This window comes from Panthera onca, chromosome C1, assembly GCF_046562875.1.
Source record: "Panthera onca isolate mPanOnc1 chromosome C1, mPanOnc1 haplotype 2, whole genome shotgun sequence".
NCBI classification, from domain to species: Eukaryota; Metazoa; Chordata; class Mammalia; order Carnivora; family Felidae; genus Panthera; species Panthera onca.
The window spans coordinates 217,082,531-217,106,113 of record NC_138346.1 but is presented as its reverse complement, the minus strand read 5'-3'; the positions used below and the strand labels follow the sequence as shown (position 1 = coordinate 217,106,113).

The 23,583-nt window shown below is 56.3% G+C and overlaps 2 protein-coding genes across 6 annotated transcripts in view; one reads left to right on the top strand and one right to left on the bottom strand.

Annotated features, from left to right (window-relative positions):
* Positions 1 to 553: 553 nt before the first annotated feature.
* THAP3 (THAP domain containing 3) lies at positions 554 to 8,654 on the top strand. 5 transcript variants are annotated; one of them, XM_060623513.3, is made up of 5 exons: positions 554 to 674; positions 3,656 to 3,848; positions 7,131 to 7,193; positions 7,555 to 7,653; positions 8,061 to 8,654. In XM_060623513.3, the coding sequence occupies exons 1-5, from the start codon at positions 601 to 603 to the stop codon at positions 8,190 to 8,192; spliced, it is 561 nt and encodes a 186-aa protein (XP_060479496.1). In that variant the 5' UTR covers positions 554 to 600; the 3' UTR covers positions 8,193 to 8,654. The 5 variants fall into 5 exon arrangements, with proteins under 5 accessions (XP_060479496.1, XP_060479494.1, XP_060479495.1 ...); XM_060623511.3 differs by having other exon boundaries at positions 7,932 to 8,654; XM_060623512.3 differs by lacking the exon at positions 7,131 to 7,193 and having other exon boundaries at positions 7,932 to 8,654.
* A 1,904-nt stretch (positions 8,655 to 10,558) lies between these two features.
* The window catches only part of DNAJC11 (DnaJ heat shock protein family (Hsp40) member C11), a 65,395-nt gene continuing 52,370 nt past the window's right edge, over positions 10,559 to 23,583 (bottom strand). The window contains exons 8-16 of the mRNA XM_060623510.3: positions 22,560 to 22,749; positions 21,665 to 21,750; positions 21,301 to 21,417; positions 14,288 to 14,443; positions 13,167 to 13,236; positions 12,604 to 12,661; positions 12,328 to 12,470; positions 11,578 to 11,707; positions 10,559 to 11,185 (exon numbers count right to left, since the gene is read on the bottom strand). Coding sequence (XP_060479493.1) covers positions 11,160 to 11,185; positions 11,578 to 11,707; positions 12,328 to 12,470; positions 12,604 to 12,661; positions 13,167 to 13,236; positions 14,288 to 14,443; positions 21,301 to 21,417; positions 21,665 to 21,750; positions 22,560 to 22,749 — 976 coding nt within the window. The 3' untranslated portion in view covers positions 10,559 to 11,159. The remainder of the gene's footprint in view (positions 11,186 to 11,577; positions 11,708 to 12,327; positions 12,471 to 12,603; positions 12,662 to 13,166; positions 13,237 to 14,287; positions 14,444 to 21,300; positions 21,418 to 21,664; positions 21,751 to 22,559; positions 22,750 to 23,583) is intronic.

Sequence of the window (23,583 nt, the reverse complement as noted above, 5' to 3'; positions counted from 1 at the left end):
TGGTCAACTAGTACCTCCAGTGACTTTTGAGCAGCCCAAATCTACGTTATTAACACCTGTTAAAACCTTAGAAATGCTGGCCAGCTTGGGCCGCGAGCCCTTCTCTGGTTTCCAGGTGTCCAAGGCTGTTTGGTGGGTGTGTCTTGATTCTTCAAAGCAAGGAGGTGAGGACCACGGGCTTTTTCGCGAATGGGTGGAACTTGCACCCGCGGCGCTTTTGGGGTGTCGGGCCTGAGCTGGGTCCGGGCGCACCCCCTTGACGGGGCACCCCGGAGCCCACCTGACTCTAGCGAGGCGGGCGGCAGAGAGAGCTCACGAGCCGATGGCCCAGGAGCCGAGCAGGGGCAGGCCCGCCTCCGCCTCCCGGCGGTCCCGCCCCGCTCCCTGGCTCCACCCCGTCCACAGCCCAGCTCTTGTCCGCGGGCCGGGCAGTGCCCTGCAGGCCCCGCCTCGCCACGGTCCCCTCACTGCCCGCTGGCCCCGCCCCGCCCCGCCCGCAGGCCAGGCTTCGCCCCGCAGGCCCCGCCCCGCTCTCTGGCTCCGCCCCACAGGCCCGACGCCGCCATCTTTGTTAGGGGCACCTGGGTCTGGTGTTTGGCGATGCCGAAGTCGTGCGCGGCCCGGCAGTGCTGCAACCGCTACAGCAGCCGCAGGAAGCAGCTCACCTTCCACCGGTGAGGGGCGGGGGCGCCGTGGGGCGCGGGGGCCCGGCCGCCGACACCCCTCGCCCGTCCGACCGGCCGCGACCCCCCGCCGGAGCCCAAGGCCTGGCGCGCTGGGCGGGGACGCCGGAGCCTCTGCCCGGCAGCCGGAGAGGCCCGAGGGCGTGTAGCGGGGCCCTTCGCAGAGGGGCCGGCGGCCCGGGGACCGGCGGGGTCACCGGCGGCCCTGTGCCGCCTTGGCCGGCCTCGGCGCGTGGGGAGACTGTCGGAGAGGCTGAGCAACCTGCTGAGGGCGCATCGGGAAGGTCTCGAGCAGAGGGGTCCGGCGTGGGCCGCCCCTCCCCAGGCCGCGCCCCGCAGCCCCTAGCACCCTCTGCAGTTCTGGTGCCTGTCGCCCCCGGGACTTGGTCTTGTTCGCGGGTGCATCCTGGAGCTTAGGTGCTCAGTGTGTACTGGCTGAATGCATTTCCAAATGAATGAGTGATGGTGACGGCCATCGGGTTTGCCTTGAGCTGGCCCCTTCTTAGCCCTGGCCAGACCTCCTGTCGTGAAGGGAGGGTGGCGTGCGGGAGTGAGAACGCTCCAGGGTGTCGGGGGAGTGGGGTCTGTCGCCGCGCTCGCAGCGTGTCGGGCCTGGTGGGGTACCGGCTCCCTGCCCAGGAGAGCTCAGGTTCCAGCCACTGCCCGTGTTTGTGCTGCCTTTCGAGCACGACCCCGGGGCCAGCCGGGCACACTCTGCCCCCACTTCCTTTCCTATTATCATTTTCCTTTTCAAAGTAAATCTTTTTATTGAAGCGTAAAACCTACAGAAAAGCGCACAAATCGTCCGCAGTCCGGCCCTTTCCACGAAGTGAACGTGGCGTCACTGCTGTGATTCATAATCTCACCAGCCCCTAGGGAACCCCCAGCCGCACCCCCTCCCTCCCCTCCTTCCCTCTCATCCCCAGGGGTGACCCATATCCTGCCATCTGTCAGCGTGGGGCGCTTTGGGCTGTTTTGAACTTCACACGTGGACTCCCCTGTGCTTTTCTTGCGTCTCCTGCTCTGCTCGCCGCTGGCTGTGAGCCGCCCGCATGGAGCGCGGTGCCTTCCTCTCCGTCTGGAGCAGCGCTCCGCTGAACGAATATACCAGAATTGACCTGTTCTACAATGAAGGGCATTTGGGTGCCTCCGGTTTTTGGCCATTTCAAGCACGTCACCGTAGACGTTGCCGGGACAGGTCTTCCCCGTGCCCGTATCTGTTCCTTTCAGCCGGGCTTACGCCTGGAGTGGACTTGGTCCGATTCTCTCTCCAACTCACTGAGGCTCTTGCCGCGGCCACTCCCACAAAAGTGCCCTGCCAGGTCCCCAGTAGCCCTTGGTGGCGGCCATCCTCATCTGCAGCATTTGGCCCAGCTGACCACTGACCCCCGTGACACTCTCCCACTTGGCTTCTAGGGCACCCCATGCCCTCTTCCTCTGTCACAGTGTCCCTTCTCAGACTCCTTTGCTGGGTCCTCCTCATTTCCAACACTAGCCTTGGAGCCCTTCGGGGTGAGGGCCGAGGTCTTGTACCCTCCCCATCCCCTCTTACTCCCCAGGGCTCCGATCTCTCCCAGGCTTATGGCTTTACCACCCTTTACATGGGGATGGCCCCCACATTGACATACGTCTTCTGACACGTGTCCCCAGCACTCCAGCGGGGACATGTAAGAGGCGCCTCCCGTTTAACAGTTAACATAGAGAACCAAAATTCTGGTCCCCCAAACCTGCCCCCTTCCCTCTACAGTACCTCCCTCTCCCATCTTAATCCATGAAACTCCTTCCTTCTCTTTATTTTATGGCCCACAGGCAAACCTTGCCACACAGCTTTCAAAATACATCCCAGCTCTGCCTGCCTGTCACCGCTCTGCTGACATCCTGGTCCCGGTCACCAGGTGCCCTCCCTCTGCCATCACCCTCTGCCCACAGCCCCCACCCCCCTCCCACCAACTGCCCACCTGCCAGCCAAGCCTGCCTCTGACCACAGCCCCATCCCGGTGCCTTTGCTCTTAGCCCTTCCCTCACATATCCGCGGGCTCACGCTCCTGCTTCCTTCCGCCTCTGCTCAAAGGCCGCACGGTGAGGACCTTCCCAAGGGCTGGGTGGCCGCTGTGTTACATTCAGACCTTATCCTTTTTTTTAAGTCGATTTTGAGGTGGAGTGAGGGGCAGAGAGTGAGAGGGAGAGAGAGAATCCCAGCTGAGCTCTGTTCAGAGACCGATGCGGGGCTCGAACTCATGAACCGTGAGATCATGCCCTCAGCCAGAATCAAGAGTCAGATGCCGAACCGACTGAGCCACGCGGGTGCCCCTCGACCTAGTCCTTTCCTTCCGAGTGGCCAGCCGGGGCCTGAGAGCTGTGGTCAAGGCCCCGGGGGCCGTGCCGCTGCCGCTCAGGGGCCCCTCCGCGCCGGCTGAGAGCTCTGGCCAGGGCACGGAGGGCGGCCGCATGTGCAGCGGCGGAGGGGGTCAGGGGCTGTGTGGGCAGAGACTTAGAGAGAGAGGGACTGGGGCACGCTCACGAACAGCATCACCTCACGTCTTAGGAAGCCTTCCTGACCACTTCCTACTCTTTATTCCTACACAGTCCAGATCTGTTTGGTTGACCGTCTGTTTTCCTATTCTCGAAGGTTGGCTCTATGAGGGTGGGACTGTCATATTCATTCCTCCCTCCCAGTGCCCGGGGCAGGGCCGCACGTGGCACGCTCCTGAGGGAGCTCACATGGGCTCACCCTGCAATTATACCCTCAGAAGGTTTTCTGGCCACGTTCATGACCCCAGGTTTCCTACTAACGATGCCATAACCGGCCCTGACAGAAGCCTCCAGAAATTGGATGTGGTTTAACAGAGTGAGATTACGGGATTTTCCAAGCTGTCTGCTAAAATACCTCGTGGGATTTTCAGAGTTCAGAAGTCTACAGGGCCCACATCAGCTTTGCAAGTTCCTTCCTGTCTCCCTCCTTCGCCTCCTAGGTTCCCGTTCAGCCGCCCGGAGCTGCTGAAGGAATGGGTGCTGAACATTGGCCGGGGCAACTTCAAGCCCAAGCAGCACACGGTCATCTGCTCCGAGCACTTCCGACCTGAGTGCTTCAGCGCCTTTGGAAACCGCAAAAACCTGAAGCAGAATGCCGTGCCCACGGTGTTTGCCTTTCAGGACGCCGCGCAGGTGAGCACACGGGGGACCGCCCAGCACGCGGGGTGGGGGCGTTCGCAGGGCCAGCAAAGGTGGAGGCTGAGAACGAGCGAGCACAGTGCTGTCAGGCCTCCAGGGTTCAGAGCCCAGGGGCCCTGCTGGCCGTGACCTTTGCTTTAGGTAATTTGCAGTTTGGAGCCCCTTTAAAAATGGATCACGCTTGGGGCGCCTGGGTGGCCGAGTTGGTCAGGCGTCCGACTTCGGCTCAGGTCGTGATCTCATGACCTGTGGGTTTGAGCCCCCACATCGGGCTCTGCAGGGAGCGTGGCGCCTGCCTGGGATTCTCTCTCTCCCTCTGTCTCTGCCCCTCCCCCACTCTCGCTTTCTCTCTCTCAAAAATAAATAAAAACTTAAAAACAAATATATATACATATATATATATACATATATATATGTATATATATGTATATATATCAATCTTTGCGACCAGAAGCTGTTGAAGCAGCTGACTGGTGGGTGTGCCGAAAAGCTTGGTCCTCGATGCGTTTCACGTGTGCTGGGCTTGAGGCCGCACGGTGAGGACCTTCCCAGGGCTGGGTGGCCGCTGTGTTACATTCAGACCTCACCCTTTTGTTTTTTTTTTTTTTAAGTTGATTTTGAGGCGGGGCGAGGGGCAGAGAGTGAGAGGGAGAGAGAGAATCCCAGCCGGGCTCTGTTCAGCACAGAGACCGATGCGGGGCTCGAACTCATGAACCGTGAGATCATGCCCTCAGCCAGAATCAAGAGTCAGATGCCGAACCGACTGGGCCACGCGGGTGCCCCTCGACCTAGTCCTTTCCTTCCGAGTGGCCAGCCGGGGCCTGAGAGCTGTGGTCAAGGCCCCGGGGGCCGTGCCGCTGCCGCTCAGGGGCCCCTCCGCGCCGGCTGAGAGCTCTGGCCAGGGCACGGAGGGCGGCGGCAGGTGCAGCGGCGGAGGGGGTCAGGGGCTGTGTGGGCGGAGACGTAGAGAGAGAGGGACTGGGGGACACGCTCGCGAACGGCATCAGCTCGGGCCGGTCGGGGGGTGGCAGGGGCCGGATGGTGCCGGGCCTGGATAGACCGTGGCTTGTTGGGGGAGGCGAGTGGGGACGCGGCTGTGGCAGGCTCCCTCCGGCCGGGGCCTGTGGTGTCGCAGGAAGGTGCAGGTGGTCGCGAGAGCACGTGGGCTCTGCAGACCCAGGAGGTGGGGTGGGGGGGGGGAGGGGCGGGCGGCGCTTGCCAAGCCCCTGGAGGGTGGGGCTCCCGGATGAGGCGGGCCCTGTGCACCTGGAGTTTGATTTCCCGGCCAGACACCGAAGGGCCGTGTCTGGTGGCGCGGGTCGTGCAGGTTCGGCTCAGGAGAGAGCTCGCGGACCGTGGGACGTCGCGGCCACGAGGGGGATTATACTGAACCAAGTAAATCCCAGGGGTGTCCCGAGTCCCGGAGTGTGGGCCGCACAGCGGGCACCTGTGTGCACCGGGAAGGCAGGGTCGTGGCGGAGCAGAGCCGAGGCCGACCCGACCGCTACGCGTGCAGCGGCTGCTCCCGGGAGGAGGAGCGCGAGGGAAGGGAGTTACGGGGTGAGGACGTGTGAGCCCGTGTGCGGCCGTGTGCCCGGCGAGCCCCGCGTCGGGGCCTCTGCCCTCACGTGCCCTGGAGGGACCTCCCGGCCGCCGTGTCCGTTGCCCCCCACTGGCCTGCCTTCCCTTTGGGCCGGCTCCCTCGGGCACCTCCACCAGCTGCCGCACTCGGCTGAGGGCAGGGATTTGTTTCACCAAGAATGTGGCCTGAACAGACTAGGTTCTTTCTTTCTTTCTTAAGTTTATTTTGAGAGAGTGAGCGAGAGCGCGAGCTGGCATGAGCGGGGGGTGGGGGGTGGGGGTGGGGAGGGAATCCCAAGCAGGCTCCAGGCTCATCACGGAGCTGACGCGGGGCTCGAACTCACGAACCCCGAGGTCATGACCTGAGCCAAAACGAAGAGGCAGACACTTAACCCACTGGGCCACCCAGGCGCCCCACAAAGTAGGTTCTCCATGCGTGTCTGTTTTTTTGTTATTTCAGCCTGGAAGGCCGTTTATTTTTGTTTGATATATATTCAATTTTGACTGGTAAGAACACTTAACGTGTGATCTACTCTCTTGACAGACGTAAAAAAAATTTTTTTTTTTTTAACGTTTATTTAATTTTGAGACAGAGACAGAGCACAAGCAGGGGGAGGTGCAGAGAGAGAGGGAGACATAGAATCCAAAGCAGGTGCCAGGCTCCGAGGTGTCAGCACAGAGCCCGACATGGGGCTCGAACCCAGGAAGCATGAGATCACGACCTGAGCTGAAGTCGGACGCTCAACCGACTGAGCCACTCAGGCGCCCCGACAATAATTCTTTAAAAAAAAATTTTTTTTAATGTTTATTTATTTTTGAGAGAGACAGACAGACAGACAGAATGTGAGAAGGGGAGGGGCAGAGAGAAAGGGAGACACAGAATCTTCAGCAGGCTCCAGGCTCCGAGCCGTCAGTACAGAGCCCGACGTGGGGCTCGAACCCACGAAGCATGAGATCACGACCTGAGCTGAAGTCGGACGCTTAACTGACTGGGCCACCCAGGCGCCCCTTGGACAAACTTTTGAATGTACAACAGAGTACTGTTAACCACGGCACGATGTTTGTGCAGCAGAGTCCAGAATTTCGTCATTTTGCTTGACCGAAACTTTGTGCCCTCTGATCAGTCACCTTCTCCGTCAGTGCGTGTCGCTGATGGGAGTTTGACAGCTTCGCACGCGTTTGTGGTAAAAGGTTTGCCCCTGAAGTGACATTACAGTTTAAAGCTCGGGGGACGTCTGTGAGCCTGCCCCTGGGTGCTGTCCGTGCCCGGGGCCGGAAGCTAGCGTGGGCAGCTGGTTCTGGCCCCGTGGCCGGTGGCTCGGCTCCGCGGACGCCCCGGGACTGGCCGCAGGCCCTGAGTCGGATGTTGTCTCCTACGTGGCTGCCACTCAATGAGCCAAATGTGAGTCACCTACTACCACGCGCCTAGCATGTCAGGCCCTGGGGTGACACGTAGGAATTCGGTCTGTGGCTTCACGGGGCCTGTCCGTGGGCCTCTGACCTAAGATTCGGGGAGAGAGAGAGAGACAGAGGTGGTGACGACAGCTGGGCCGGGTTCAGAGCGTCGTTTGAACACTCAGGGCTGAGCAGCGGGGACAGATGCACGCGGCCGGGCGCCCGGTGGGGTTCTCGGGGTCTCCTCGGCCTCCCAGGAGCAGAGTCCGGGGCCTGTGTCCACTGCTCTGTCTCTTGCAGCTGGTGAGGGAGAACACGGACCCGGCCGGTGGGGGTGCAGATGCGGACCCGGAGAAGGAGGAGGTGAGTCCGCGCTGGCACCCCCAAGTCAGGACCCCGGCCTCGACGGGGACACTGCGCGGCAGCACCTGCCCCCGGGCTGGCCTGCAGGGGTCTGTCGCGCGCTCCGCAGAAGCCAGGGTTGAGGATTCCAGGTTTTCCTAGAAAAGGGGAGGCGGAGCCTCCCGGGCCTCCTTCCTGTCTCACTGCGAGCATGGCGAGCATGTGGGCGTGGCTCGTGCCCGATTTCCGAGGGTCCGAGTCCAGGCCCCGAGGGGCAGGCTGGCTGTTCACTGTTTGCACCGGTCCCCTGGCCGCGGCCGTCCCCCGGGACGGCGTGAGGGGATCCCGGGTGTGCTGCCCGCTTCCGCCCTGCTGTCCCTAGGTGGTCTCCGAGGCGGGGCCCGCGGAGTGTGGCCTGGGGAGGAAGACGGACGCCGCCCTCGAAGCGCTGCCCCCGCACGCTGGCGGCCCCGTAGAACAGGTAAGATGCGGGGCCCTGGTACGAAGGCAGCGTGTGGTCGCTCGGGCTCCGCACGGGGGTGGGGGATCCCTTCAAACAGAAAGAAGCAATCCGGTCCCCAAGTGGGAGCCCCACAGCCTGTGGCCCCGATCTCGGACCCTCCGAGTAGAATGGGCAGGTGGGGACGTCAGGGGTGCTGTGGCATCGAGGGCCGGGCCGGGCCGGGCCGTGTCCCCGCCCGCCACGGCCCCGGCTCTCGGCCCTGGGACCCGCCTCGCCTTCACGCGCTGTGTCCTCAGGTCTCGCCGCAGAGACCGCAGGGAAGCCAGGCGCCTGGTCAGCCGGCCAGCCCCGCACAGCCGTCCGATCACAGCTACGCCCTTTTGGACTTAGATGCCCTAAAAAAAAAACTCTTCCTGACTCTGAAGGAAAACGAGAAGCTCCGAAAACGCTTGAAGGCTCAGAGGCTGGTGATACAGAGGATGTCCAGCCGCCTCCGCGCCCACAGAGCGGGCCAGCCGGGACTCCAGGCCAGGCCGCCGCCAGAGCAGCAGAGCTGAGCCGCACGGCCAGGCTTTCCTGTCGGAGCCTCTCTGGGGGGTGGGACGGTGGCTGTGGGGCGCTGGCCGCGGACCTTTCAGTCCTGCCGCTGACAGGCAAAGGGACAGTGAGGCGTGCCGGGTCAAGCCCGTGGTGAGGAGCCCGGGCCACCTCAGGGGAAGTTTAGTGGCATCAGCCCAGGACAGGGCGGGACCGTGATCAAGAGGAGCTCGGTGCTCCCGGAGGTGACAGCTGTCCTTTCGACAAAAGCTTGGGTGGGGGTCTTCAGAGCCACTGCACGGGGCGCCCCCGCTGGGGAGGAAGTGCACTTCCTGGCGGGGCAGCTGGGCCCAGGCCCTCGGTCACCTGGAGGACGGCGGCTCCGAGTGGCCGGGACCCGCCTCCGAGATCAGGCGTGCCTCCTTCCTCCCTTGCCCGGCCCGGTCTGAGCGAACGACATAATAAAGTGTCTTCCTACGCCACCGGTCTTCCTTCTTTACTTGAAAACCAGTGTAGGAGTTCTGTTTCCCGAGAGCCTAGGTTACACCAGTTTGCTTTCACAGTGGACCTGCATCAGTACCTGCTTTCGCTAACCTAAAGAGGTCGGAGGAGGATTTCCACTCTCGCGAGAAAAGGCGAAAAGCAGAACTAGCAACCGCTGTTGGTTCTGCACCGGGCACTGCCGGGCCCCTTCCCCGGGAGCGAAGCTCGGCTTCGAGCTGCCGAGCACCCGGCTGTCTGCGAGCCTCTGTGCTTCAGCTCGATTTTATGCGTCCGTTAGTAAGATGTGGCCTAAAGTATCTGAAAAACCTGGGATGGTTTTTTTGGACCTGGGAATGCTCAGAACGTTTCCTACAAACGAACAGTAATTGCCTCTTCGCTTTATGCCATTGTGGCTTAAGGAAGGTTTCACAGGAGGGCTCTGTGTTCAGAACGGTGGGAAGGGACCTGGAGGCGCTGGCTGGAGGCCCTCTCTCCTCCCGTCCTTTGTGGCTGCTGAGAAGACCGACTTCGTGTTTCCTGTTGAAGCGCAGGAAGGGCAGGGCATGACCCCCTTTGGCTATGAAAAAAGGTGACTTTAATAAAAACAAAACCAAACAAAAACCACAACAAATGGGAAAACGATCCTAAGTGATGTCCTGACTCCCATTTATCTATCGGGCAAATGTCTAATGTGTAAAACTGAATCATGGCTTCAAGTTCGGCCTCACGGTTAAAAAAGTAGTTAAAAGGGTACCCGGGTGGCTCAGCAGGTTAAGCGTCCAACTCTTGATTTTGGTTCAGGTCATGATCTCATGGTTTGTGGGATTTTTCCCTCTTGCTCTGTCTCTGCCCCTCCCCGGCTCTTTCTTTCAAAACAAAAAAGAACTGTTAAAAATGTGGTTTAAATAGCAAAGAATAAAGGATGGAATGAGGCCTGGGGGGGGGGGGGGGGCACACTTTATTTTGCCCATCCCTGAAAATGCACACACAAGACGCATTAAAACACTATCCCGTTTTCAGGAAAGATTTATTACGCCGAGAGCGCCTTCCGTACAGTCCATTTCAAACAAAATTGCGAGAATCGGTGCCCCGACGAGCCACCTGCCGCGGAGCGAGCGCACGGCCGCGCCCCACAGTCCGATGTTTCACACCACGCTTATTGCACGATTTACATTCAGAGCAGCAGCTCAGAGGAAAACTTTTCGAAAGAGAGATAAATATTACAGAATTGGACAACCTGAACTGTTTTTGAAAACTGGAGGAGAGGGGTGTTAGCGATTACTCCGGTACCGGCGTTGGGGAGTGAAGCCTGACTTCAGCGACGGCTGCAGGGGGCCGTCACGGCCACCACCGTCCAGGGGGGCCTCTCTGCTCAGCGGTGACTCTTGGTCAACACACCGGGCCGTTCGGGAGCATCCCGGCTCCTAAGTATTCTGCATCCACAGAGCGAACCGAGTGAGGGAAGAGGACCCAGGGGGGCGGACACCGGACCCCCGTGAGGAGGTGTGGGAGCCGCAGCGCCACCTGCTGGCCGTGAGTGAGAGAGCAAGCAAGGCCCGCCGGGCTCTCCCTGCGCTAGGGATTTGGCACGTACCTGGGCCAGGGTCTCCGCCCGGGCTCCCCCTCTCCTCCCCGCTCCGGTGCTCCAGTGTGGGGGGCAAAGGCAGGTCAGGCTGAGCCGTGGGGGACGGGGAGGGGGGGCAGGCTGAGAGGGATGGCTTAGCTCGCACCTGCCTCTCTCCACAAGGACACGGGTGGCTCCTGGGAGGAAGTGACCTGTGACAGGGTTGGACCCTGGGACCGGGGGTTATACCGCTCTGTCCCAAGCCACCTGCCTGCCAGTGGAATGATTCGAGAAGTTCTGGGAGCGGGGAAAAAAGACACTAATTTCCAAAACCATTCGTTCTGAGATAAAAAGCAGATTTATAAACCCACACAATCCTCTCCAGATTCACTGAATAATATTTCAGCAGGAAAAAGTGGTTTTGGGGAAGTTGACCGGACAGACGCTCACTCGTTCTGGAGGCCTCTGCTCGTGAGACTCATGAGAACACCTTCCTTCTTTTCCATTTTGTTTTCCATGCTCTGTGGATTTTAGGAAAAGTAGTTCACAGTCCTATGTGTGAGGCAGGACATTTCATAAATACCTCAAGACAGACTGAGAGCTACTGGGTGGCTGCAGTCAGCCCTCGGGCTCAGGAACCTGGGGATGGGCTGGGGTGGGGGCCGAGGGCCCTTCCCTCTGGGGACATGATCCTTGGGAAAACAGCCACAGGCCACGCTGCGGCTCTGGTCCAGGTGGGGCTGCCCGAGTCCTATCTACAGCACCCATGAAAGCGGGGTGTCTGTGTGTCCCTCCACATAATTGATACGGTACCACCTTCTATAGGAGTAATATAAAATAAACACATCTGATGTCTGGGTTTTTTTCCCTGCTTCCGAATTTGTAGACTCCCGGGAAAAGATTTTTTGCAGCCTCTTGGAAATCTGGTTTCTCAAGCAGTTTATCCGTCCGTATCAATCCTGTGAGCTGTAAGAGACAAACTGAATGTATCAAAAGGCAACTGTCCCACGCCCTCCTTCCACTGGGGGCTCTGCTATCCGCCGCCCAGAGGCCGCCTGGCCTCCGGCTGAGCAGCGTGCAAGGCGCTCGACAATCAACCGGTTCCGGAGCACAGGAGCGGCCGGGTTTGCTTCCTACCCAGCCACCCAGGCTGCAGCTTCCAGGCCACAGGCTCACTCAGACCCCCAGGGGAAGGGCCGCCACCCCTCCGCCGGGCAGCGCATCCCGGGCTCTGACAAGTCATCGCTCCCAGGCGGATAACAGAGGGAAGGTGGCTGTCATCCACCTCGATGTCCCGGTCCCCATCAGTGGCTGAGAGCCTCTCCCTGGCCCGCGCCGGCCAAGGCGCAGCTACTCACACTGCTTTGGTATCCTAAGCGCCTCGCCGTCTGGCGCCATGACCTGGTGCAGGACGCCGCGGAACTGGTAAAGCACTTTGAGGTTCTTCTCCTCACCTACACACGGGTCATAGAACCCGGGCAGCCCGGCCTGTAACAGACACAGTCTCGCTCCAGTTGACTTGAGGTGGTCATTTAAAACCCAGCACCGCGGCTGTCCGCTGCCACCTGAAGGCAGTGTGGACCGGCCTGAACTTTCCCTCAGGAGCCGCCCACGCAAGAGGCAAACTTTGGTGCCCGAGAATGTCAGAAAGCAGCCTACGTGGGCCTAGACTTCTCTCTCAACACAGACCCCCTGTCCCACGCTAGCTCTCCCGTCTGGCCGGAGCTAATTGCATTTTAATTCGCCTTTACTGTCCCCGCCCCGGGCTCCGGGGTGAGTGTCAAACGTGCCACAGGAGAGCTCACGCTCTTTCTGGAAAAAGGCAAGGGGTACGCAGAACGTAGGCATGAAGGCAGGACGCAGATTTTGTTCACTGCTCTACCTGCCACATAGTAGGTGCTCCATAAACACTAATAGACACTTGCTGCGTGAACGAACGAAGGAATTAGCCCCAGCGTAAACAGAACCTGGGTGCGGGTCACACCCCACACAGCAAGTGCCAGCAGCACGAGGGATTCCGCTGCGATGGAACGGCCGCTCCGCGGCGCCAGGCTGTGCCCCCTCCCCAAAGGCCCTTCCTGACCGAACCCTGTGGGCACGTGCTGTACCTTGGAGGCCTCCGTGAGGATGAGCTTCGAGTCCTTCACCAGGCACTGGAGGGGCACAGTCACGTCAATCACCTTCACCTTCTCACTCTTCTTGCTCTTGTCGTTGACGAATTTGCCGTACCAGGCGTTGACGATGATGAGCCCTGAGGACGGGCTCAGTCTGAGCAGAGGCAGGTCTCGGCCGGGCACCCCCCGCACAGCCGGACCGTGAGAACAGGGTGCTCCTTCGAGACCCCCGGCGCCCACCCTGCCCCGAGAGAGGCCACGCCTTCTCACCCATTCTGGACTCCTCCGCCTCAATTATTCTTCGGACAGATTCTTGCATCAACCGGACCTGCAAAGAACAAGGATGGCCACCGTCAGGGCCCTCCCCGGGCCCTGCGTCCCCGTGCAGAGCTACAGTCCCGGGCCTGGCTGCGCTTCAGCCCCTCCTCTGCTCTCGGAGAACCCGACGGTACCCCTACACTTAGGCTGCGAGTGTCTGTGCGGTCACATAAAAACAATTCACGTACAGGGAAGAAAAGGAAGACAGTACCTTCCAGTTCTTAGAAAACCTTGTTATGCCTTTTGAGGGCAAGTGCATCTAATCTGTAGGACAGGGACTGAAGTTCCCGGCAGTGCGTCCCATAAGCAATACAGAGACTAAAATGACCAGTGAAGCCGTTGGCCCCGGAGGCCCACACGCAGAGCGTGAGGTGATCCCGGAGCCCGGGTCCCAGGCGTGCGGGCCGGCAAAGGGAGCGGGGCCCGCGGCGCGGTCTGCTCTGTGCGGCAGCGCGGCGACATCCGGAGGCCCCCGGAGCAGGAGGACTTCCGGCTCGTGTCTCTACGGCACTTACGGCAGCTTCCGCCTCTTGTTTCTTCTGGAGAATGTCAGTGGCTGTGCTTTCCCTTTGCTTTTCCAACTCCCTCAAGTGAGAAAAACACAAGGCACATGTTAGCGTGGAGGGAGGCAGGAGAGCCCCTGGCTGGCCCGGCGCCCAGCGAACAGTCGGAGATCTTTCCGCACGCCTCGTTCCGGAGCCTTAGAAAATATTTCCAAGACAGTCTCAGGCAAGTCTGTTCATTTTAGGCCTCTGCAGCTTCCCCTTCTTTTGTCCCCGGACGGCTCTGCCCGCCCTCCGCACCAGAGCGCCCGGGAAGCCCACTGCTGTGCGAAGAGGCCCCCACCCGACAAGAATCTCAGCACAGTGAGCGGCCAGAGAGGCGAGGGCCACGGGGGATGCCGCCTTCTGGACTGGTACGTAACGCTCTGGGCGGGACAATACTTACTGCTTTGGATACAAAATATACTTTCTTGCAGCAAAGCACAGGGACTCGGGGTAGCATACACCTGTCCCCTCAGAAGACTGGACCCCACACGATCTTTGCTCGAAGAGCCTCCTGGGGAATCAGGGCCCCGAACTCCAGTGATTCAAACGCTAAGAGGGGCCCCACAGAGGAGAATCTCTAAGCTCAATGACTGACTACCTCAGACTGGTGTAAGTTACGAGTCTACACCACCTCTCAGACTGGGTGTAATGTTCCAGTGGGTTATCTACAAGCAACTGCAAAACAAATAAACGTTTCTGTAACTTCAGAGACTCTGGTCAATGCGCGCCTATATGTAAGAACGCAAACCCACTCCTCCTGAACTCAGTGCCACGAAAAGATGAGGACCGGTGGCTCTGTCTCCTGTGCCGGTGGTGCACAGGCTGCACAATTTTGTAAACCAGTTTCCCTTTCTGGAAGTAGGAAGGAGGAGCGATGGACCCGCGGCAGCAGTACCGCCGTGAGAAGAGCCTGCACTGAGCACTTACTACGGACCGGACACCATGCTGGGCCTTTACACGGATTAGTTAATGGAGTTTTCCTAGCAACCCTCTGAGTAGGTTCTAGTATCATCATCTCCGTCTAAAAGGCAGGAAAACCGAAGCACAGAGTTGTCTACGGACGTGCCCGTGACATGCTCTGAACTCACTTCTCTTTTTGAGCCCTGAGGTACGGCTTGATGACCAGGCGGTGAAGAGCGAAGTAGACCACGAGTGGCCCCACGGTGGCATAGAACACGGCGCTGGGAAGGAGCTGGTCCGTCAAATGAATAGGGAAGAAATAAGTCTGACTGGCCCTGTTTAACCTGAAAACAAAAACAAAACAGAACGCCCAGGAGGAGTCACGTTTCCAGGGCAGGGTTACGGAGACCGCAGTCACGGAAAGAGACGCACTGAACACCACCAGTTATGAGGAACCCGGAGCCCATTGGCTTCCTGAGCTACACACCTTCTGCTCTCGGTTCCAAAGCGTAGTTGCTGGATTTGCAGTCTGTGACGGAAGAAAGGTCACACTATCTGCCAACCTCAAGGGCAAAGCAACGACAACCACGTGACCAGAGTGAAGGTGGCCTGAGAAGACGGGAGCGCGCACCTCCAGGGGTCCTGGAGGCAGGGTCATCTCAGCCCTCAATTTATCGAAGTGAAAGAAGCGTGTGAAGATTTCTAAAGGTGGCAAGTTCAAGAGCTTCCGCGTCCAGTAACGGTCAAGTAGCGGCCCTGGGAGCAGTCACCCCACAGGGAACCCCTGCGAACGCCGGCCACTAACAAGATCTCTGGGCAGAGAGGTGGGGACACAGGACCCTGAAAGTCTAGAGCGAGGAACAGCACTGGGAAATTTCCCGGTTTTCGTTAACAGCTTTTAGCCTGAGGACAGGTCTCGGCGGGCTACCGGTGGCCAGGTAACACTGGAAAGAACTCTGTGGTTCTAGGAGGTTGCAGACCCAGCGCTCAGAGTTTGGAGGCAACCACAGCAGATGGGAAGAGGGGCCCCCCAACAAGGGGAATCAGAGATGGGGAACCCCAAATTCTTGGTATATATGTGGCACAAACCCCCAGCGGTCCCTGGTCTATCCAAGGCCTTAGCCGACAGTGAAATAATTGTGCTGGCCTAGCTGCTGCCACACAGGTGAGTCCCAGTTTGCAGTCTGACTTCAGCCAAATTAATTACCTTAAAAAGGAAAAATTAACGCTTCTTTGGGAATCATAACAGACTAGAGTCTCTACCATGTACTGTTCACAATACCCACAATATATTTGTATTTGTTTTTAATGTTTTAATTAATTTTTAAAATTTTATTTATTTATTTATTTATTTTTAATTTATTTTTAAGAGAGACAGAGACAGACAGAGCGTGAGTTGGGGAGGGGCAGAGAGAGAGGGAGACACAGAATCCGAATCAGGCTCCAGGCTCTGAGCCGTCAGCACAGGGCCCGACGCAGGGCTTGAACCCACGAACCGTGAGATCATGACCTGAGCTGAAGTTGGACGCTTAACCGACTGAGCCACCCAGGCGGCCCTACCCACAATAATATAAACCACTCTATACATCTAGATACACAAGAGAAAGAGATAATGAACTGAGACCAAATCCAGACGACCCAGATGCTGGAACTAGCAGATAAGTATTTTATTGTTTTAAAACGTTGTTTATTTTTGAGAGACAGGCAGTGTGCAAGCAGGGGAGGGGCAGAGAGTGAGAGGGAGACATGGAATCCGAAGCAGGCTCTGGGGTCTGAGCTGTTGGCACAGAACCCGACGTGGGGCTCAAACTCACGAACCATGAGATCACGACCTGAGCCCAAGTTGGATGCTTAACCGACTAAGCCCCCCAGGTGCCCCTGGATAAGGATTTTAGAGAGCAGCTTCTTTATGCTCAAAGACAATATTCAGTGCATGGCCTGAACAGCAGACTGGAGAGGACAGACATCTGTGAACTTGTAGACAGATCAATAGAAATTATCCAATACAAAGAACAAAGAGAAAAAAAAATACTGAAGACAAATGGGCAGAGCCTCAAGAGGTTTAGAGTTTAAGTAATTAGGGTCCCAGAAAGAGAGTGGGGCAGGAATAAATATTTGAGGAATTAATGGCCTAAAAGTTCCAAATTTCATGTAGGAATAAATTTACAGATGCAAGAGGTTTAGCAAACCGCAAGCAGCATAAATATAGCAAAAACACATGTAGGTACATTTTAGGTGTGGACTGTTGAAGAACAAAAGTGAAAAACAAACAACAAAAAAACAGAACATAAAGGTGAAAAAAAAAAAAGGACATCACATGCAGGGGGATAATGATTCAGATGACCACTGATGTGTCATCAGAAAGAATGGAGGCCAGAAACCAGTAGAATAACATCTTCAGAGCACTGAAAGAACAAATCTGTTAAGGGACAACATCCTTCGGAAGAAACGCAACTCCAGAATTGACAAAGAACAGGCAAAAAAAAAAAAAAAACGAAAAAAAAAAGAGACCAAACAACCCGAAAACAGACAAAAGATCTGAATGAAGACTTTGCTTAAAAAAAAAGAAAAAAAAAGGACGGATGGCAAACAAGCACCTGGAGATGCCCAGCGTCGTGGGCGCCAGGCAGACACTCATACACCTGCTGCAGCAGCCAGTGCTCGCAACGCGAGCGGCCCAGGCGGCGAGGGTGCAGAGCGGCCGGAGCGCGCGCACGCGCGCTCTCTCTCTCTCTCTCTCATGGCAGGCCACCCTCTTTTAATGTTTGTTAATATTTGAGAGAGACTGAGAGTATGGGCGGGGGAAGGGCAGAGAGAGAGGGAGACCTTGAATCTGAAGCAGGCTCCAGGCTCCAGGTGTTAGCACGGAGCCCCACGCAGGGCTCGAACTCACGAGCTATGAGATCATGACCTGGGCTGAAGTTGGATGCTTAACCGACTGAGGAACCCAGGCGCCCCCAAATGAAGTATCTTTAAACTGATAAGCAGATAAACTGTGGTACATCAACAACGTCATTCCAAACAGCGATAAAAATAAAGGACACACTACTGACGTATGCAACAGTAAGGGCAGGGGTGCCTGGGTGGCTCAGCTGGTTAAGTGTCTGACTCTTGGTTTTGGCTCAGGTCACGATCTCACGGTTCTTGAGTTCGAGCCCCGCACTGGGCTCCATGCTGACGGGACAGACCCTGTTTGGGATTTCTCTCTTTCTCTCTGCCCCTCACTGGCTTGCTCTCTTTCTCTCTCTCTCTCAAAAAGTAAATAAACATTTGGGGCGCCTGGGTGGCTCAGTCGGTTAAGCGTCCAACTTCAGCTCAGGTCACGATCTCACGGTCCGTGAGTTTGAGCCCCGCGTCGGGCTCTGGGCTGATGGCTCAGAGCCTGGAGCCTGCTTCCGATTCTGTGTCTCCCTCTCTCTCTGCCCCTCCCCTATTCATGCTCTGTCTTTCTCTGTCTCAAAAATAAATAAATGTTAAAAAAAAAAATTATAAAAAAATAAAGAAAAAAAAGTAAATAAACATAAAGAAAAAAAAAGTAAATAAACATTAAAAAAAAAAAAGAGAGGGATTCATTAAAAAAACAAACAGGACAATGTCAAAAGTACTATACTCACGGAAGAAGCACAAAAAGCTTCACACTGTATGAATCCAATCATATGACATTTTGAAAAAGGCGAAAATATAGGGAGTGGAAACAGAGCAGTGGTTGCCAGGGCCCGGGAGACCACACAAAGACCATGAGGCAATTTCTGGACACGATGGAAATGTTCTAGGTCTTGACTGTGATGGTGGTTCCAAAGAGCGCTGCTCGAGATAAAATACACAAAGCCAAAACTGACCAGGGAAGAAACTGAGGATTCCACACTCATAGCAGGACATTTTAACACTTAGCACCTGATAGAAATCTGCCCAAATCCGTGAAGTCCTAGAACTTCTGATTTCTGGTGAATGTTGTCAACCCCCCTGACCCACGGGTATTTAAAGAATGCTGTATCCAACTACAGCAGAATACACGTTCTCTTCGAGTGCACATGATCACCAAGGTCAATTACATGGTGGGGCACGAAACAAGTCTCCATATATTTAAAATGACTGGAACCATACACAATATTCTCTGACTAGAACATTCTCTGACCAAAATAAGATTAAATTGAAATCACTAATCGGATATACAGAAAAACCCAAATATTTAGAAATTAAGCAATACATTTCTAAAAGTAAAATTAGAAAACAGTTTGAACTGAATGATAACGATACAGCATATCCAAATTTGTGGCATGGAGCAAAGCAGTGTGTGAAGCCTCAAAGTTTATATTAGAAAAGAAGGAAGATGTCAAATTAGTAACGTAAGGCTGGGCTTTAAAAAGCTGGAAAAAGCAGCAATGTGAAACCAAAATACGTAGAAAGAAGAATAAAGAAATAGAAAACAGATAAACAATAGAGAATATTAACAAAGCCAAAGCTGGTTCTTTGAAAGTTAAGTGCCCCGGCCAGACTGGTTACAAAAAAGGTAGAAAGAACACAAATTACCAACGTGAGGAATCAAGGCTCATCTACGGAGAACTACAGACATTAAAAGGATAAGGGCATATTATGAGCAACTTCATGCTAAGAAATTCACCGGCTGAATTCACCGACAAATTCCGAAAAACACAGTGACAAAGCTGACATGAGATGAAAGAGAAAACTGGAAAAGCCCTGGATTTATTAAAGGTACTGAATCCATTCTCAGAAACCTCCCTACAAAGAACCTTCAGTCTCTGCTCATTCCACTAGTGAATTCTAGGAAACCTAAGGAATAAATCATTCTTACACAAGCCCTCCCGGAAAACAGAGGAAGAAGGAACACTTCCTAAGTGAAGTGTGACACTTCCTAAGTAAAGTGAAGGAACACTTCATTTTATCAGGCTGCCATAACTCATCCTAAAACCTGACAAACACATAACAGAAAAAGAAAATTACCATCAGTGTCCCTTAACATAGATACAGGGGTGCCTGGGTGGCTCAGGTCACGATCTTGAGATTTGTGGGTTCGAGCTCTGCATTGGGCTCTGTGCTGACAGCTCGGAGCCTGGAGCCTGCTTCGGATTCTGTGTCTCCCTCTCTCTCTGCCCGCCCCCCCCCCGCCCCACACACTCTTTGTCTCAAAAATAAACATTAAAAAAAACTTACAAAAAAAAACCATAGAAAAATCCTTAGTAAGATATCAGTAAACCAAATCAAGCAATATATAAAAAGTATTATATCGTGATCATTATGATATCATTATGATATCAAGAATTTTCCTCAGGAATGTAAGGTTGGTTTAACATTCAAAAATTATTGTCATTCACCAAATAAACAGAACATAAGAGAAGAGTTAGCAAAGTCAGATCACGTGTTATTGCTGAACTCCAGGGCCTTCTGGAAAACTTTGGCTTATACAACAATACAATCTGGACATTTCAGCCTGCTGACACGGGGAACTCGGCTGAAACGAAATGAAAATGTTTCTTTCCGAGAGGCAGAGCGGCACTCTCGGGATGAGAATTCAGATTGTGTCATGTAATACCTGCATGGGACACGTGTTTAAAACCAGAAACGGAATCAGAGAACTGTGTCGTCAGTGGTCCCAATTTGAGAGTAAAATTCTCTGTCAGCTCTCTGTGTGCTCTTTATTAAGTCTCAGGGGGCCTCAGATCGCTGAGAGGAGAGAGGCCCGACGCGGCTCTGATACTGGTGACCCGCTGTGGCTCTCCTCTCCCACACCGTGATGAGGTATGATCTGCTTCCTGTCTGTCTCTCTCTCTCTTGCAGAGTTTCTCTCGAGTGCCAGGCTGTGTTCTAGGCTCTAGGAGTACCGTACAGAATACAACAAAGTTAAAGAGCTCCTGATGAGGGCCGGCGAGGTGGACGGCTGATCAGAGGGAGGTGGTGCAGTGGAGGACAGACAGGGTTAAACGGAAAAGGTCTGCCTGGGGTAAAGTGAGGGGTACAGCTCTTACAGGGTGATGAGGGATGGTTTTGCCCAGGTGACCTCTGGGCAGAGCCCCGAGGGAATCAAAGGATCCAGCCATGCTGGCATCTGGGGACCAAGGAAGAGCAACTCACAGTCTGGTTGCAGGAGGGGGCTTGCTGTTCTCTGGAGCGGCGCGGGGGCCAGGGCGGCTGGAGTGGAGAAGGGGTATATGGGAGAGGAGGGGTCAGCAGGAAGCGAGGGCCTGATCACGGAGAGTCCTGAAGGACTCTAGCTTTGGCCAGGGATTGAGGGAATCACTGACAGTTTGAGCAGCGAGTGACAGACACTGACCTACATGCTCTGCCCGTGTGGAGAGCAGGGTCACCAGGGGGTGAAGGACATGGGCCAGGAGGACAGAGGAATAACTCAGACACGAGACAGTGGGAGCAGAGAGCATGTGAGGAACGGCCCCGCTCAGGAGATGCTTCCCGAGGACGGCCCAGGTGGGTTTTGAGATACATTAACTCTGGAGTGTGGGGAAAAAGAGCGGCCAAGGCCAACTCCAAGGTTTCGCCCAGAACACCTCGAAGGCCGGGGCTCTCACGACCGGCACAGGGAGGCTCTGGGCAGAGCAGCTTTGGAAGCATCGAGAGTCGAGACAGGATGTCTGGGGGATGCGAGCAGTGATCTGGGACATAGGGGCTGCAGGTGTGGGGGAGGGCCAGGCCGGGGCTGCAAACGTGAGCTGTCAGTGCAGGAAGGTATGCGGCCACCTGGGGAGGGAGTCTGCACAGACGGGGCCCGGGGTCCCGCCGTGATGCTGCCATTTGGCAGCAGCCAGCGGGTCAGGTAACAGAGGCGGCGGGGAGAGGCTGGAAGGAGCGCCACCGGAGCAGCGGTGAAGGGTGTGGGCAGGCGGCAGCGCTCTGGTCCCGAGGGAGACGCGGGTGCCGCATCCGCTGACGGCGACCCTGTACGCGTCACATGGGTGACCTGTCGATGAGTGGGCGGGTGGGGCCAGCACGGGGGCCTCCGGGGAGGGAGAGATGCAGGCGGGCCACGGAGCGCGTGGAAGGTCCCTGACCACAGACTCAGACCCTGAGCGACTCCCTGACGTTTGCTGACCCGCCCGAGACAGAAGCAACCGTCTCTTTAAGAACATAATCACAAAGCAAAGTCTCTTTCATCCTTAAGGTGGGTGAAGCCCAGGTGAGTTACAAGCTGCCAGATAAGCCTGGGCCAGAAAGATCCAGTTCAACTTACTTGACTTTGAGAGACACGCCCTGAGGGACTCCCACGCTGACAGCCGCGCCCAGGACGCTGTGCCTGGAGATTTTCCTCTCCGCTCCGTACTCCACCACCGTCCCGAAGAAGCCGGCCCTGCAGGGAGCATGCGGCCTGAGCACGTCGGGCCCCTCGAGGCCACCCCCGGTCCCGTCCTTCCCTCTCGCCTTCCCCACCCCCACCCGGAGGGGATCACGAGTGACACCCAGGGGCGCAGTTCTTCCACGAGACTCCAGTTCCTCAGGGCGGGGACCCCGGGATGGTCATGTCCGGCCCGCCATTTGGAAGCCCCCGTACCACAGGCGCAGCAGGCCTGCTTCCGGTCAGCCGGGCCAGGACTTACTTCAGGGATCCCTTCACGCGAGTCTGATCATCATCCTGGAATTTGTGCTGATAGCTGATCAGTGCAAAGGAGTGAGGAATTCCCAGCTGGGAAGACACAGGCAGAGAAGGCAGGGCTAGCGGCCGCGACTCTGCGGGAAGGTGGGCATCGTGCGCACACCGGCCGCGGAGCTCCCTTCCCGGGCAGCCTCTCAGGCAGGGGCCGCGGTCTGAGTGTGATTTATTAGAGGCCAATATTTAAAAGCTGGGAGAGGTCACTTAAAAACCCAGTTTCCTGACTTCTCACGGAAAGAAAACGTTCTGCGACAAGGAGCCTGCATTCTTTTTTTTTAACGTTTATTTATTTTTGAGACAGAGAGAGAGCATGAATGGGGGAGGGTCAGAGAGAGGGAGACCCAGAATCTGAAACAGGCTCCAGGCTCTGAGCCCGACGTGGGGCTCGAACTCACGGACCGCGAGATCATGACCTGAGCCGAAGTCGGCCGCTTGACCCACGAAGCCACTCGGGCGCCCCAAGGAGCCTGCGTTCTTACACGGCAGCAGGTGGTGAGGGCTGAGGGGCAGGTGCCGTCTGAGGGGGGGGGCGGGTCCTCTCACACCCTGTGCTCCTGCCCACCACAGTGGCATCTGAGTGCATAACTCTGCTGCTCTGGGGCGTCGCTTCCCAACCTGTGCTCTTTCTCACCCTGATTCTGTGGGCTTCTCCTACCAGAAGATGTGAAAAGGGCATTCTGCTTTAGGGTAACTGGAACACAGTTACCCTGGGAGCCTGAGAACAACAGCAGCATTTCGACACTGAGTGCGTGTGAACAGAACTTGCCCCCCAGGGCCCCCACGGGTGCTCAGATCCGGGTGAGGGACGTAAGGGACACACGAGGGGGCGGCTCTGTCCTCACCTGCAGGGCCACCGTGAAGTGGCTGGTTTTGGTGTCCCGGACGATGCTAGTGTTCATGGCCGACTGGATACCCCACCGCCACTGCAGGTAGCCCACAGTGTTCTTGTCCAGGTTCCGGGCCAGGACGGTGGTAAGGCCAGGCCGGATCCCACGGGAGGAGAACTGCAGAGCACAGTTTGTCGTCACAAAGCTGGGGGGACACACAGATCGAAAGGGTCCTGGATGACACACCTGGTTCTCAGCCGTTCTTGGTCCCTTCCTCTCTGCCAGGCTAAGACCCTGCTCACCCTCCCGTCCATGAATCCCCGGGCCAGTGGCCCAAAGGAAAGCAGGACACTGAGCCTGTCCTTGAGACAGAGAGACAGCGAGAAGACGCCTTGGTGTAATCTTCCTAGTAACCCTCCCTGCTGGTGTGTACCGCCCGCCCCATCCTATGCTGACTGTAACTACAGCCAGAGAGTCCCCTGAATGTCCGCGTTCTGAAAACCAGTGGGTCAATCTGACTGCAACTGAGAATCAGGTCAGGGCGGGAGCAGGGCAAGTGGAGGCCGGGGCGGGCGGGCAGGTCCCACAGCTGGCTACACACTGGAATCACCTGGCTAATCTAAAAAGTACTGATGGTCAGCTCCCGTGCCTCAGGGAGCTGATTTACAGGCCTGGAGTGTTTTTAAAGCTTGCCAGGTGATTCTAATGTGCGGCAAAGTTAGAGGACCCCTTACCCAGAGACCACCCCAGACCAATGAGGTCAGAGTTTTGGGGTGGGGGACCAGGCATCAGTGTATTTTTTCCAAGACTGCCCATGTGACTCTGGTGTCCACCCATGGCCGTGCACATGAGAAGCCAGTACAGTAAACGACTTGCCCTGAAAGGCCTCAGAAGTTGGTTTCCAAAGGAGTCAGCCCCATCTTCTGGTTAAAAAAAGGTATTTCATTTCAAAAACAAAGGAATTCACACTTTACCCAAAGCATTAAAAGGTGAGCAAACAGCCCAGTATCTGCCAGATTGCCAGTCTCTTTCCTAAGCT

Bases quoted from the DNA above. Each gene is read 5' to 3' on its own strand.
- THAP3 (XM_078452493.2), top strand. From the start codon at position 601: ATGCCGAAGTCGTGCGCGGCCCGGCAGTGCTGCAACCGCTACAGCAGC. The intron at 675-3,655 runs GTGAGGGGCGGG...TTCGCCTCCTAG, and splicing joins AAGCAGCTCACCTTCCACCG to GTTCCCGTTCAGCCGCCCGG. The intron at 3,849-7,130 runs GTGAGCACACGG...TGTCTCTTGCAG, and splicing joins CCTTTCAGGACGCCGCGCAG to CTGGTGAGGGAGAACACGGA.